The sequence below is a fragment of the Carassius gibelio genome, chromosome B6 (genome assembly GCF_023724105.1).
Source record: "Carassius gibelio isolate Cgi1373 ecotype wild population from Czech Republic chromosome B6, carGib1.2-hapl.c, whole genome shotgun sequence".
In the NCBI taxonomy this organism is placed as follows: domain Eukaryota; kingdom Metazoa; phylum Chordata; class Actinopteri; order Cypriniformes; family Cyprinidae; genus Carassius; species Carassius gibelio.
The window spans coordinates 26,643,470-26,658,773 of NC_068401.1; the positions used below are offsets into that span (position 1 = coordinate 26,643,470).

General features: G+C 38.1%; 2 protein-coding genes across 6 annotated transcripts in view; one reads left to right on the forward strand and one right to left on the reverse strand.

Annotated features, from left to right (window-relative positions):
• Positions 1 to 15,304, forward strand: part of LOC127959601 (protein unc-50 homolog) — a 922,469-nt gene that overhangs the window by 757,488 nt on the left and 149,677 nt on the right. Inside the window, exon 1 of one of the 2 annotated variants that reach the window (XM_052558876.1) lies at positions 4,720 to 4,731. The exons of the other annotated variant lie outside the window; for it this stretch is intronic. The gene's annotated coding sequence lies outside the window, so the exon portion shown is untranslated. Of the gene's footprint in view, positions 1 to 4,719; positions 4,732 to 15,304 lie in introns of those variants that run through there. 2 annotated transcript variants of the gene reach the window in all.
• Positions 148 to 15,304, reverse strand: part of nbeal1 (neurobeachin-like 1) — a 50,579-nt gene continuing 35,422 nt past the window's right edge. For 2 of the 4 annotated variants that reach the window (XM_052558853.1, XM_052558851.1), the window contains 23 exons: positions 14,746 to 14,903; positions 14,494 to 14,618; positions 14,272 to 14,395; positions 13,427 to 13,575; positions 13,210 to 13,343; positions 12,747 to 12,851; positions 12,565 to 12,660; positions 12,329 to 12,453; positions 11,677 to 11,817; positions 10,771 to 10,901; positions 9,807 to 9,916; positions 9,380 to 9,497; positions 8,928 to 9,025; positions 8,681 to 8,797; positions 8,514 to 8,603; positions 8,203 to 8,312; positions 7,875 to 8,047; positions 7,610 to 7,704; positions 6,398 to 6,514; positions 6,007 to 6,168; positions 5,776 to 5,924; positions 4,442 to 4,577; positions 148 to 2,228 (listed from right to left, as the gene is read on the reverse strand). In XM_052558853.1, the coding sequence (XP_052414813.1) occupies positions 2,127 to 2,228; positions 4,442 to 4,577; positions 5,776 to 5,924; positions 6,007 to 6,168; positions 6,398 to 6,514; positions 7,610 to 7,704; positions 7,875 to 8,047; positions 8,203 to 8,312; positions 8,514 to 8,603; positions 8,681 to 8,797; positions 8,928 to 9,025; positions 9,380 to 9,497; positions 9,807 to 9,916; positions 10,771 to 10,901; positions 11,677 to 11,817; positions 12,329 to 12,453; positions 12,565 to 12,660; positions 12,747 to 12,851; positions 13,210 to 13,343; positions 13,427 to 13,575; positions 14,272 to 14,395; positions 14,494 to 14,618; positions 14,746 to 14,903 (2,865 nt within the window). In that variant the 3' untranslated portion in view covers positions 148 to 2,126. Of the gene's footprint in view, positions 4,578 to 5,775; positions 5,925 to 6,006; positions 6,169 to 6,397; positions 6,515 to 7,609; positions 7,705 to 7,874; positions 8,048 to 8,202; positions 8,313 to 8,513; positions 8,604 to 8,680; positions 8,798 to 8,927; positions 9,026 to 9,379; positions 9,498 to 9,806; positions 9,917 to 10,770; positions 10,902 to 11,676; positions 11,818 to 12,328; positions 12,454 to 12,564; positions 12,661 to 12,746; positions 12,852 to 13,209; positions 13,344 to 13,426; positions 13,576 to 14,271; positions 14,396 to 14,493; positions 14,619 to 14,745; positions 14,904 to 15,304 lie in introns of all 4 variants that reach the window. The other 2 variants (XM_052558852.1, XM_052558850.1) reach the window with 1 other exon arrangement.

Sequence of the window (15,304 nt, forward strand, 5' to 3'; positions counted from 1 at the left end):
AAGGATGCAGCAGAAGCATACACTGACTCCTAAATAAAATTATACATGATAGTGTAAATATTCAATGTGATTAATTTTGATGTTATAACATAACAGTAACATATTTTATTATATAGTTGGCAAACAACTTTAAAGTAAACACGTCAGTGACTTTTCAACAGGGCTTTAATGATAAATCTTCACGTATAACAAAGCTGTTTCTCTGTACAGATCAAGGAGACATTTAAAACAGTTTCTTACAATTATTTGTACCTGGAAAGTGCACAAAAATACAATTCATAAACAGAAATAAAAATCATGCTGTACATTTCATACTGGATTCATAAATAAGCACAGATACACACACGTCCATTAGTGACGACTTAATCAAAAGCAGCTCAGTAAGTCACAGGTCTGATATGACGGAGGAGTCGCTGTTGAAGTTTGACTGGCTGTCCACAGGGATCACGAAAGGTCACGCTGTAGAGTACTAATTTGCATGACCACAGAATAAAAAAGGCACTCCATTCATTTAATTAAAGGAAGACACAGACATGTGAATAAAAACAGCCACCCCAGGGATTTACATTACATGGACAGTCTATGCAAAGAAAACCAAAGCATTCATTTAGATCTCTTGGTATAACTTATTTCCAAAAAGCCAGTAAATGCACTGAGCAATAGGAAATGAACATAAACTTCAGCATTATAGCAAAGTAAAGCACATATATGGAAGAACATACAACACACAAAACATCCTGATAAACACATCTGCATTGTGGTATTAGTATCTTCACATCACTTCATAAGTTTCCAAACAACCGTCCTTTAGTAAACAAGTGAGACATTAGAAAAAGAGAATTAAAACAAACACAGACTAAACCAAGTAAGTATAGTTTCCACCAAAATATCAGTTTTATCACATACTTAGTCAAATGATTTAGTACTAAGAAATGCCTAAACTTTTTTCACACACATGTTTGTATATTTTGCTGGAAACTATGATTACTATGGTACATTCTTGTAAAGGAAACCCATACATCTCCAGCCTACGGCAAAGAAATAAAAACTGCATATGATGGAGCAGAATTCAGATGTCAGTCAGTAACTGAATTCTAGAAGTTTACCTGCATAGTAAACGAAGACTGCATGGCTTAGAAATATAAAAGAGGAAGGGAAACAGCATCTCACCTGACTATCCGATTATGCTGCATTGGTTCTAGCTGTTCTACGAGTACCTCCTCTCTCTATGTAGTGCTCGGTTTGGGTACTAGGAAGACTGCGGGGCATCGTTTAGCCAGAGGAATGATTTAGAGGGACAAACTGTATTGCTTACTGTCATGTCTCACAAAGCCCTTCGAAACATCTCCCCCTTTCTATTTGTAGTGTTTCAGACAAAACAAATCTATAAATCAAACTAGAATGGTTATACAACTGCTTGCATGTAGATCCACGACAAAATGAAATCTTGCCTACATATATATAACTACATCACAATTCAAGTAATGAATGACAACATTCAGCGTTCAGCATTTGCACCCCAGATGTCCGTTTTGCTAGAAAATGTGTTGGTCTATTGGAACAGAATACGTCGTGCAGATTTTGAATTACACTGGTGTACAATATTATCCACTTTTCGAGGTCTGTGCAAGAGCAAGACTGTGCAAATAAATAATGCCTGTGTCCACTAATAAAACAACATATGAAATATGACAAGGCCACTACAGAAACAAATACTTGGACACGTACTGGACACATAAAACCTGATGCATATGTGAATGTAGACATGACAAAAACATGTTGGAATGATGCTGATGATAATGGTGTTAATGATGATTAACTAAATGGGTGTGGCACATGTGGTGGGAGGAGTCAGGAGGGTCAACATTAGGGTTTTTCACAGAATTCAGACACATGTAGTTAAATGGTGCCTGCACCAGTTCAACTACACGTCTACAACACAAGGGGACAGGCATCTGTTTGGCTCAACACACACACACACACATACACATACACACAGATTTGCATACAGGTGCTAAAAAGTCCTTCATATTGTTTCAACAAGAGGACAGAGCCATCCTCCCATCTGAAACAATGGATTTGGCACTGGGCCAATCAGACAGGAGGGCTGTGATTTGGGGGCGGGGTCAGGGCTGCTCTTGGGTGTGATACTCTGTTTCCCCAGACGAGATCTGAGTGAGACGCTTACTGGAGCCCCAGAGTTTCCTCGTAATCTGACCAGAACGCATCTGAGGAATGGACAGGAGAGGAGAGGAGAGGAGAGGAGAGGAGAGGAGAGGAGAGGAGAGGAGAGGAGAGGGAAGTGAAGGATGAAAATAAAGAGGAGGTGAACAGTGGGGATGATTGATGAGTGCATGTGAAATCATCTGTGTTGGATTCATTTTGAGGTTAGTGCAAAATCAAAATGTGCATTTAAAGTGAGGTAACTCAAAAAAGAAGATGAGATCAGAAAACGATAACACCGCCCTGCATCATGATTGCTGGATGAAGTCCAATACTAAGATCAGTTTCTTACTAATTGGGCTGCTGATTCCAAAAATAGTGCCTGTTTTGCTCAAGCACATCACTTTGCATTTTGACAATCATTTGTAAGGTGAAGAAATCTTCTATTATCCCTTAAAAATGCCACAAAGACATGATAATATCTTCCTGTGAGCCAAGTTATGACTATCGGTTTAATTCTCAGCCAATTTGCACATGTATGAATGATTCTGAATACATTATTTTATGCCTGATCCTGATTCCATGGTAATTGTAACCTGTGGGTGTTATACTACATCCAAAAAGGGTAAGAAAAGCACACATTTTGTGAAAAAGGCTTATTTTGTAAAGTTCTTTGACATTAAATGGAGTATAATGTCAAATGGAGCATGTCAAATGTTTTAATGCTTGTTTTGCCATTAAATCCAAAACCTTAAGAAACTTTGAGCGCTATTTTTGTAATGCATTAAAGCTGATAAATGCTTAATTTGAAAAATTATCACTCTTATTTTGTGGAAAAAGTCTACATGATGGAAAGTTGTTATTGATATTTTTGAACTCAGCACAATCCAATCACATAATATTATGCTTTTTTTGCAAATCAAGATGCAGCGCTGTGTAATTGCACTGTATGTGATGACTGTGTGTATAAAAACCCCCTTTAAGTTAGAACTGGTATTTTATGGCAGAAACATACTCTACACAAGCATTTAAAACACAGATGCTTGCAAAAATGCATTGTAAGCTCGTGTTCCTGTTGCAAAAATGTGCGGCAGATTGAAATCGGCAAACCAAGTCAGTGTTTTCCATTCCTCCGTCTGAGGCAGAGACTATGTTCACCTTAACTAATCTCAAACTCAAGGGGGCGATAGAGTTCACATCAAACAATGTGCAATAATTTAAGGAATTAGCTACATTATAGCACCCCTTATGGCAATGTGGCGAACGAAAAAATGAATGAGTAAATGTATCGCAATATACTACTACTGACATAATATCAATACCATCAGTTACTTCACATTTTGGAAAACACTGATGTGTAAAATTGAGTTTGCGTAGCTAGATGGAGAGTTTTTCAGACTGTATTTTCTATATTGGTTCATCTAAATGTAGAAACCCAAATGTTGCTATACAAGCTAGTGATAATTAAGAAAGATCCTTGAGAACGCTTTGCGCTGTTTGGAATATCTCAAAATAGCTTCAGTGTTTGGCATGAATACCTGTGCATTCAGTCACATCGAAAACTTTTTTTTTTTGTTTAAAACAAAATCATCAAAAAACGAATGATTTCACTTTTTCAATTATTCTAGAATGAGTGTGACACTACGAGTTTATTTTATTCTGTTATCACTATCATTATTATACTATCGTTGTATCGTCTCATAACTAGCAGTGTTAGTAGTATCACGAGGGTTTGGTTTGGTTAGCTTACAACTCCAACTGCTGAGAGAAAACCAACAGCAAACTTATTTAAAAACATTTACACTTCACACAATCACCACTGATTACTTAACAGATGTTTAAGATAAAAATCCTTGGCCACGCAGTTTTAATGCATTGTTATGTCATTACTATGTTCATGAGTGTACGGTTTATTATGTTTACATTATTGAGTGATTGATAGCTTGGGGACAAAATTGATGAAAAGCGTCCTCAGAAGTTAGCTGAATCTGAAAATACCACTGTGGGCTTGTCTTCAAAAAATAAATGATTAATAAATACATAAGGGTTTTTTTTAGGGGAAGATATATGGTTTTGGATTTCTTAGATAGCTAGGTAAAGGTGTGAACTTTACGCATCTGAACATGACTTGTATGTATTTCTCTCAGATGATGTCGGGGCTGAACGTGTTCTGGTCTCTGAGATGCAGAAGGCGTGCGGGCGATCGCACACGCAGCGTGTTCATGAGAGGAGAGCCCTCCATCCTCTGGGTGATGTAGTTCCTGAAGGAGTTTTTTACCTCGGCGGGTTTCCCGACGCCCACCACGATCAGCTTGCCGTCATCGAGGCCCACAAGAACGTGAGACTGCTCCTTGGTCACAGACACACAGCGGATGGGCAACCGCATCGCCATCGGGGTCACACACAGAGCCAGGCTGCCATGATAACCGAGAGAGAGGGTGTTAGAAACAAGCTCCAGGAATACCACCCAAGAAAATATTCTGAAGAATGACCATACAGTTTCAGCTCCCCAATGACTTCCACAGTATTTAATTTTTTCCATTACAGACATTCTTCAAAATATCTTTGTTTGTGATCAGCAGACGAAAGAAAGTCACAAAGGTTTTAGATACAATAGAGTTGAACTATTCTTTAATAAAGTGCAACAGGCAGGTTCTGGAGGTAAAAGTATTGATGATTATTTTGAAACGCTAACTTAAACTATTAAAGACAGGCTTTCTGGAAACTGTGAGGTTGTTAATCAATGGTACGTGCTTTTGTTAAGGCCATCAGCCTGCATTATTTCAACTTATTGTTTAAATAACCGTGGAATTCCTGGTGAGATTCCAATTCTGAAAGGAAATCTTCACCATTCAGAAACACAACAAGCAAAAAACAACAAGCAATAAATATGATTTCTGAAGGATCATGTGACACTGAAGACTGGAGAATTATGCTGAAAATTCTGCTTTGTATCAGTGGAATAAATTACATTTTAAAATATATTCTAATAAATCAAAAATTATTTTAAATTGTAATATTTCACAATATAATTGTTTCTACTGCATATTGATCAAATAAATGCAGCTTTGATGAGCAGAAGAAATTAAAAACATTAAAAAAACATTGTTTACAAAATTTTGATAAGTTTTTTTTACTGTATATATATATATATATATATATATATATATATATTGCAATAAATATAAAATATATTGTTTGTATATATGTAATTGAAAGAAAACTCTTTAGCGCATATGAGAACTGTAAATCATGCTCTAATCATACTTAAACAACTATTTATTATGCAATAAATAAGTCAGATTGTTTCGATATTTAATCAGTCGTTTTTAAATTAGATCAACTGATTCCCCTCAGAGCTGGTTTGTTTAAATGAAGACTAATTTTAAAATCCCAATAGGAGTAATTCATGAAAAAAGAAAAAGAAAACACTTCCGGAACTAAAGCAGCTGGGGAAAGTTGGTACTGCTGCAATATCTAGATATGACTCTATTGCCTCAGTGCATGCGTACTCTTTCACTCATTCACACATTGTAATAATGACACTTAAGCTGCTGAAACTATTGTTTCAATGCGTGTTAAAATATGAAAATAGCAGGTTTCCAGGTTTACCTGTACAGGTCTCTGACAGACAGGAACCCCTGCTCGCTGCCAATGACCACATGCTCTCCCGAAACACACATATCTGTCACCTGCTCCTTCAGAGGAGCGCTGCACAGGTGCTTCCCGTTCACAGAGTACAGGTGCAAGGTGTTCTTATCCTGAACACACACACAAAACACTTTAAACAGGCACAGAAATGTGTGTGGAGAAGGAGAAAGGGAACTGAACTGTGTTTGATACCTTCAGTGTGGCTTTGCCCTCGACACAGGTGTGCACCACTAGATGTCCCTCCCAGGACACAGCCAGGTGCATGATGGACACGGGCAGAGAGCTCTCACACGGCGGCCGCAGAGAGCGCATGTACTGACCCCGCCGAACAGTGTGAATGATCACCGTCCCATCCTGTGACACACACAAACTGTGATTTTAGATTTCTGCATCACCTTTTACTCCCTGAAATCCCCCAGTTCAACCATCCTTAAAAATGTGCTATGTAAATCAGCTGCAATGTGATTGGCTAACCTTTCTGTATTTGAACTAAGGCACAATGCCAGTGTCAAGCTGCTGATAACCGAACAAGTGTGAGTAATAGAGAGGGTTTTTGCATGATTTTGGGAGAGGTGAGTCTCACCCGTGATCCAGAAACTGCCATGTCCAGCTCTGTACTGATAGACACACTCACAACTTCATCTGTGTGTCCGTACAACACCTGCACTGGCTTATGGGACAGACCGACTGGAGCTCCTCCCTACAAAAACAGACCAAGTTTAAACTCCAACACTGTGTTAGAAATAAAAACCTCTTCTTTATACGAGTAGAGAATAAAAACTTTATTCATTATTTAAAGGTGCAGTAGGAGAACTTGGAAAATGCTAACTTTAGCCTGATAGCACTGAGAGCTAATGTCCCACCCTCCCATGCCCCCTGAACACACGAATGCGAACAGATAAGAGACAACATTACTACGATACATCATGTGTCATTAACCCGTGAGAAACTTTATAGCACAGTTAGTAACTATGTTAACTTGACGCTATCAGGATGTGAAAAGACTTTTAAACAGCAATAACAAAAATGTTTCTGAAGACAAATCACCTATTGCACCTTTAAAAAGTGATGAGGTAGGTATAAAAAAAAATATTACCAATTAAAACTAAATTCCCAAGAATGATAAATTAAGGAAGAAACTTCTGAAATATTTCTTGTAAAATTCCCAGCTTATTATAAGAAACATCCAATCAAACTATTATTTAAAATTCATCCATATGTTAAATTAATTATGCTATTTTAACAAAAAAGAACAAATTAATGCAATCTCTATCTTTATATATTTTATTTTATTCTTTATTCAAACGAATGAGTCATTGAAGATACAAACAGAAACTTTGGAGTCAGTAAGGTTTTTTTTTTTCATTAAATGGATTACATTGGTCAAAAACATTTCATATAAATGAAAAAATTTTATTCAAAGAATCCTGAAAAACTATAGAGTCTACAAAAATATAAAGCAGCAGAACTATTTTAAACATTGATTATAATCAGCAAATCAGCATATCAGAATGATTTCTGAAGATCATGTGACCCTGATGACTGGAGAAATGATGCTGAAAATACAGTATTGATCAAAATAAAATAAAAAACTGTTGTTTTGATATCATTGCAAAATACACAAAAAATTTTTTACAGTATCTTTAACATCACATTTGAACAGTAGTGTTTCATTATATACCCAATAAACACATGATTTAGACATTAAAATACTTCATATTTAGGAAAGAAGCTTCTATAGGAAGTCATCTGAAGACGACTGATCATGTGGCTTTTCCAAGAGATCAGAACATACCTGCTGAAGCACCTGCCACACCATACAGGTGGTGTCTCTAGAGCCAGAGATCAGGTGGATCCCAAAGTGATCTGTGGCCAGGCACGTTACCATGTCTGCCGGGACGGAAAAATATAGACACACACAGACACACATTTACAGAGTTAGCAGATCTCTTTCCTACAATTCAAGGTTAAAGTTAGAACATACCGTACAAGCTGGATGTGCCTATTCAAGAGAAAGAATGAAGGGGAAAAACAGCAGAGGAAAGTCAAGTTTCCATTACCCATGTGTCGGATGTGCTGCCCCACTGTTCTGCCCTTGACGAGAGACGTCACTCTCAGACTGTTGTCCCAGTGGCCTCCACTGAAGAGCAACTTCCCGTCATGAGACACAACAAACAGCTGAGCAGTGACTTCAACCCCTGGAGAGAACGGCCCAGCTAGAAACCTCTGAGTCCTAGAGAGAGAGAGAGAGAGAGACAGAGAGAGATAGAGAGAGAGAATGAGAGAAAGAGAGAGAGAGCTTGCTGATGTGTTGGTTATTTTCAAGAAAGTTCAGGGCAGCTACAGAACAAACGGGACGTGAGGATGTTAACCGTCAGAGAGACTCACTTTACACCAGCCACGGTGGGGTCTTTGATGAAGGTGAAGTAGTTGGATATGTTTTTGTCGTAGGGCAGCCAGCCGTGAGTTCCCATCAAGCAGTTCTGGCTCAGAGTTACCTTGATAACCCAAAAACACATTATTTATGAGGGCATTAAAGACAATCTGGAATGGCATGTGTATTTGTAATGCATTAATTATTAAGTCATAAAAGATAAACTCTGTTAGGGTGATCATAACATTATTTGAGTCAAAATTATTTTATTTATCTGGTATATATATATATATATATATATATAGCTAATCAAGCCCAGACTTACCAGAGTATCTGGACTCCCCTGTGAGATGAAAGAATGGGATTGGTTCTTAGGGACAACAGCTTTAACCAGTGGCACATTATCACTGATGCCCTAAAACACAGACGAAACTCCATCAGTCCACAGAACAACATCTGGACAAACACACGAAGCACTGCTAATTCAGTCACCTCAATGAAGAAGGACTTGAGCTCAGTGAGGTGCTCGAATATGTTGAGAGGACCGGAGTCCAGACGGGTTCTCCTCTTCTCCAGCTCCTCCAGAGAGAGACGCACAGGATGGGGCTCCTAAAACACATTAACACACACACACACACACACACACACACACCATCTTATCAAACAACAAATACTTGATCTCCATTGAAGCTTCTTCTAACACTGTCTGTTTGTGTGGAGAAGCATTAGAGTGCCGTACCTTCAGTAACTGGCACGGCGTCTGTCCAAAATTACTGATCATGCCTTCTAGAGCCTTCCTCTCTTTCTCATCTGTGATGGCATCCAGATCAACAGCCCCTGAAACAACCACAGACATTTTGATTTTGCTGTATTTGAATGTCTACATCAAAAACTAGATGGACACAAGTTATAATGTGGAGTCTAAATAAACTCCAACAGGGTGACAAAATACTGATTTGAGATGAAATTTTCATTATGGGAGAACAAAGAGAGAAATTGCATGAATTGAGAAACTGCATGAATGCATATGTACGAATGCATTCACCGCTTAAAACAATTCATTGTAGCATTATTATTTTATTTATACAAATGTTACGCTTTATTTTTTATATTTTCATTAATCACTTTACAATGAAAACACAGTTTAATTATTAATTAATGTCTGAAATATGGTAGCCACATCATGACTACCTTCATATGTGCAGTAGTAGAAGACATTAAGGGCCTCCACTGCAGCCGGGCCCCTCTGTTTATAGCCGAAGATCAGATCGATCCATTCATGCAGGTGGGCCGACACATACTCGGATTCCTGAGCACAGACAAATATCATCTTCATCAATAAAACGGTCACACGGTATGCTTCCAAACCTGCATTTCTCTTCGGATAGACCTGAGGCCATCAGTCATTATGAGAGGAATCTATCGAAGTGTTGTTCTAGTTTTGTAACCTTTCACAGAGCCATTTCTCACTGCTTCAGGCTTTAATAGGACAGAAGTGGCAAAGGAATTGAGAAGAAGAACAGAAACAGATACTGAGAACGGGCCGTATTCAATTACACATCCCTCCCTGGAGGCTCTGTATTGAGCTCAGTGATGAGGTCATCAGAAATGGGCTCACCAGGGCTTTGCGGTGCTTGTAGATGAAATCCTCGGGGGATTTGGCCCATTTAGGCAGGATGACATCATTTACCCTCTCTTTAGAGATCTGTAAGCGACCCAGGTCAAATCCTACAACAGTGAGAGAGAGAACGAGATGATGCAATACAAAGGAGTCTGAGTGGAAGGGAATGTTACACTTTGTTGGTTAAAATTAAGTTTTTAAACTAAAAGTGTAATTGTTTTTTTCTGCATTGAATGAAATCTGACTTTGAAACAGTGGCTAAGCTATTTATTTCTACTTTATATTTGGTGAATATTGCCCATTTAAGGTCGACAACTTTTGTGTGGGACATACTGACTCCCCCCTTTGGTTTCTATGCAATCTGCCAGAAATCAACACTTTGAAAAACAGCAAAGAATCAGGTGAGGAAAATGTTTAGCTTGGTAAAGACTAAAATATGAAATACATGAGAAATATGAAAAACTTTTGAGTTTACTCCAAAGACAACTTTTGTTCAGATTTACCAAAGGACAATTCAGATTTAATTTGCTAAAAAACTCACAGAATGTTTATGGATTATGTGAACCCTAAATTATGTATGGGTTTGAGAACCAGATTACAAAAAGCAGAGCAATTGACAAATAGCAATAAATACTACTTACTCTAAGCACAAATAATGTTAGATAATATTTATACATGCATGTGTTTATTTGCACTTTTGTGCACAAATAGTCATTACAAGTAGTCTAAACCAAAGAGAGAGAGAGGGAAAAAAAGAATCTGTCCCGCTCATTTTAAACATAAAATATGTGGGTAAAATTGACCCCTAACACAATAGAAATTGATTGAAATGATTCAATTTCTCACATATTTTATATTTTTTAGTCTCTGAATAGCTACAATAGATGTTTCCACAACACAAAAGTTGAACCCAGTTTTTAAAACTTGCAATACTAGCTCAACTAATCTTTGATTTACTCACCGTCCTGGTTCTCCAAGAACTCTGGGAAGTAGAAGAATTCTGGGATGAGCTCTTTGACGTCGTTGGGATTGTCCATGAGGGTTTGCCAGGTAGCAGGAATAGAGTGAAACTGACGGTCGGCACAGTCAAACCTGCCACACACAGACAGACCAACTTTATTCATAATGTATAATAAAACAGGCTTTATGAGGACATGGCAACCCTAAGTATATTCAGATACGATGGAACCTTTTCACAAGACTGTGTTGAGACGTTTAACGGTCATCAGCATCATAAATCCTCAAAAGATTTTTTTTTCTATTTTTTTTATGTATGTTCTTTGTATTATATTACATTTGCATAAAAAAAATAGTTTGCACAAATGCGTGGGTGTTTTCTTATCTATGGAAGGGAGAGTAAATTTGACTGCCATATCAGTCTCTCTCAATTTTTTTCCTTTTATTGAAAGTCATAAAAATACTGTTGTGGAGTCTTTCTTTTGCTATTTTGAACAAATGGGAATGCAACAAATATATTTGTGGTACTGGTACTCCAATTCACGTCTCAATGACCCAACTATGAGGACTTCCGCTGCTGAGAAACCCGGAAATGTGAAAAAGCTCCATTGCCTTTGTTGAAATATCTATCAGTCAAAAGCCAATCGTAAAATATACCATTGTTTTGAAGAATCTGTAAAGGTACGTTAGCAAAAGCAGGCTGTTTAATTCTAAGGGACAGACTGTAATAATCCTGGCCATTATATGAATTTCACTTCAGTAACTTTTTCTTTTCAAAGCATGCAAAAATATTGAGTGAATCATTTTTGAGAACAATTGAGTCTGTTGATAAAAAAAAGGACAAAAGAAAGGGAGGAAAGACAGTGAAACCGAATTTTGAGGCAAAAAGACAAAGCCAGACGAGCATTACCTGCCGCTCTGCAGCTGGATGTGCAGGGATGTGAAGGGTTCGACTCGAATGAGGTAATGCATGACTCCAGCGGCGTTCGAGTAGTGCGTGCCGTAGTGGAAACGGTCTATGGTGCCCGTGGGGTCTTCAAAACTCTCATATCTGCAGAATAAACATCACTTACAATCAGCTGCATTCACTGCTGACATGAATTCAATTATATAGTGAACTGCTTCACTGTTAAACAGGAAGCTACTTTCTAAGGGAACACCTCAAAGTGGAACGTCATAAGTGACAGAGAACACCACACAAGACCAGTATTCCAGGTTTAAAACTACAATCATTAAAAATGGGCAATATATATATATATATATATATATATATGTTTGTGTATGTATTTTAATCAGAGGTTAATGAAACACACAAAGTTTGCTTATCATGTACAAAACTCTTCATGTTCATCACAATGCATTCTGGGATGGTGTTATGTGTGACGGGTGAATGCTACCATATTTAGCCTATGCAAGGTATTTTATAAAACTGAAATCTCACTGCCTACTATTTGGTAAATCCTTCAGATGACTAAAAATGTTGCCTAGGTGTTGTTATAGTTAACTAAAACTTTTTTCTAAACTAAAATGACTGAGAGAACCAGAACGAGACAGGAACGCACTTCTCTCTGACGGCTTTGGCGTTCCTCTCGTTCAGCACGGCCACAGGTTTGGAGAGATCTCTGAACACCCGCGGATCGGACAGATCCAGCTCCTCAGACGTATAATCCGAGAGGATCCAGGGGAACTAGAATCAGCAGATAGGGTCACATAGAGTATGATGATTCAGGAAGTGAATGAGCGCTAATGTGCTCCACATTCAAACAGAGCTCAGAGCGGCTGTGGAAGGGGCACTCACCACAGGATACTGAGACAGATCATTATACGTCCGTCCTGCTATAGTGTTCAACTGCATCAGGTAGTCAAAGTTTGAGATCTCCCTGTTCACCCATTTCTGATGAGAGAGGGAAAGAAGAGTCAGCTCTGAACCTTCAGTGATGTACTGGATGAAACCGAGATGCTTCGTGTGTGTGCAGTGACCTGTGTGAGTCCAGAGGCTTCCAGCAGCTCCTGCGGCGAGTGAGTGACATGAAGAGAGAGAGAGCGCAGCAGCAGCAGCATCCGGCTGTACACTTTATTACGCACCTGTCAATCAAACAGAAACAACCAATCATAAGAGACTGAACAGAAGGAGGAGGGAGTTCAAAAATAACAACCGCACAAATATCTGTGTGAAATCCAGGGTTATCATACAGTAGTTGACAAAGCACAAAACTATTTTTGCTACTAAAAATTATCTAAAACAATAAATAAATGTATTTTATTTCAGCTAGTTGCCAAAGCATGCAATTGTATGAATTCCTTCAATTATTAGTGAATGAGACTCATTATGAGAAACAAATATCAGCTCATTATGAAGCAGTTTGAAGAGTTTGCATGAAGCATTACGTTCATGTAGGGAAAGAGAAAAAGAAGAGGAGAAAGATGCTGTAAGATTCCTGACCTCCTTCTTGAAGTTCAGGAAGTAGTTGGTCTGGTCGATGAGGAAGATCTCCAGAGCCGAGCGCCGGAGGTTGTACCTGCGCAGGTGAATCTCTCTGATCTGAGACAGAGGCCATTTGAAGTCCTGACCTACACCTGAAAAGGAAGATCAGCATCATCTCTGTCCTCATACGCATGACCACACACTGCTGAATTTCACTGCACCAGCTTCTCCTCACCTTCCTCTTTCTCTGCGCTGCTGTCGTAGAAGTATATGTGTTGTGTGGTGAGCTCCAGACGACCCGGATAGACGTCCACCACCGTGACCAGCTCACAGTCCTCAGAGATCACCAGCTTCTCCTTCTGACCCGCCTCTTCTGAATCAGCCCTTTAAAAAAAAAAAAAAAGAAATTAATACTTTTATTCAGTGAAGATGCATATGGCAGTAAAGAGATTTATAATTTTACAAAAATAATATTTAAAATAAATGCTCTTCTGAACATTCTATTAACTGAAATATCCTTAAAAAAAATATTAAGCAGCACAATTTTTCAATATTGATAATAATCAGAAATGTTACTTGAGCATCAAATCAGAATATTAAATGATTTCTGAAAGATCATGTGACACTGAAGACTGGAGGAATGATGTTAAATATTCAGCTTGGATTACAGGAATACATTAGATTTTAAAATATATTCACATAGAAAACGGTTGCTTTCAATTGCAATAATATTTCACAATATTACTGGTTTTTAATGTACTTTTGATCAAATAAATGCAAGAGACTTCATTCAAAAAAAATTTTTTTTAAATCTTACTGACCCAATACTCTTTAAAAGTACTGAACATGGAAATTGATAATGCAAGAAACAAACTAACCCATTTTTATATGCAATGAAAAATTAGAGGCTCAAATTATTAAATAAAAAACAATTATCAAATCTTTGAACTAAAATCTAATCTTTAGGATAAAAGAGCATTATTCAAGGCCATTACACATCCAGTTATTAAGTAAAAGTGTGTTTCTGTATTCAGCACCAGTGATTGGTTACTGCTCCCGTCCGTCCAAACTGAGACTCACTGATTGGCCGAAGCAGGATCCTCCTCCAGGAGCTCCAGGATGTCATCCTCCAGATCACTGACCTTCACCTGTTTGACCGCCTCTAACAACAGCGACTCGGCGTTTACCTGCTGGTGCTGCACACCTGAAGCAACACACACACAAAACCACTTACTTCCTAAAATGCCCACCACAAGATTTATAAATGTTACAAGTAACCGTTTATAAGTGTGTATATCTTGCCTAGGTTGTCTCTCAAGGCACTGGCTTCTCTGTGGGGATCAAAGTTGTAATTCCGCACCAGTTTGAGTCTCATACGAGAGTAGTTCTCAGCGCTAGAGAGCTTCCAGTGTACGTCCTTCTGCTGCCTGCAAACACAAACAGAGCACATTAATTAGCGCTGTATTATATGTGATTTACTGCTTAAAGTCGATGTGATACAAACAGTATCCACTCCTGATCTCAGTGACCTTTACAGACAGAAAGGACACTCACTTGTCCACCCAGGGTCCTCTCTCACAGAAGAGTCCTCTGCGCGCCGCTCTCCACTGCCTGAGGATGGCGCTGTTCTGCGTGTGGATCTGTTTCAGCATGCTGTTGTACCTCAGGTTCTCCTGACGCCCCCGGCGACTGAACGGTTCCACAAACTGCTCCTGGGGGGGTTGAGGGAAACGAAAACTGTTTGTAAATTCTACATTAAATTTGAACACTGCGATTCGGAATCTTTTGAAAATAAGTTTAGAAAAGTTTTGATAAAAATACAGTAAGAACTGTAATATTGTGAGATATTTTTACAATTTAAAATGGCTATTTTCTATTTGAACATATTTCAAAATATGATTTATTTCTATGATCAAAGCTGATTTTTTTTGCATCATTCCTCCAGTCTTCAGTGTCACATGATCTTCAGAAATCATTCTAATATTCTGATTTGCTGCTCAACAAACATTTCTGATTATTATCAATGTTGAAAATGTTGTGCAGCTTCATATTTTTGTAAAAAAAAAAACGAGAATCCATACATATCTTTTAGGATTCCTGGATGAATACAAAG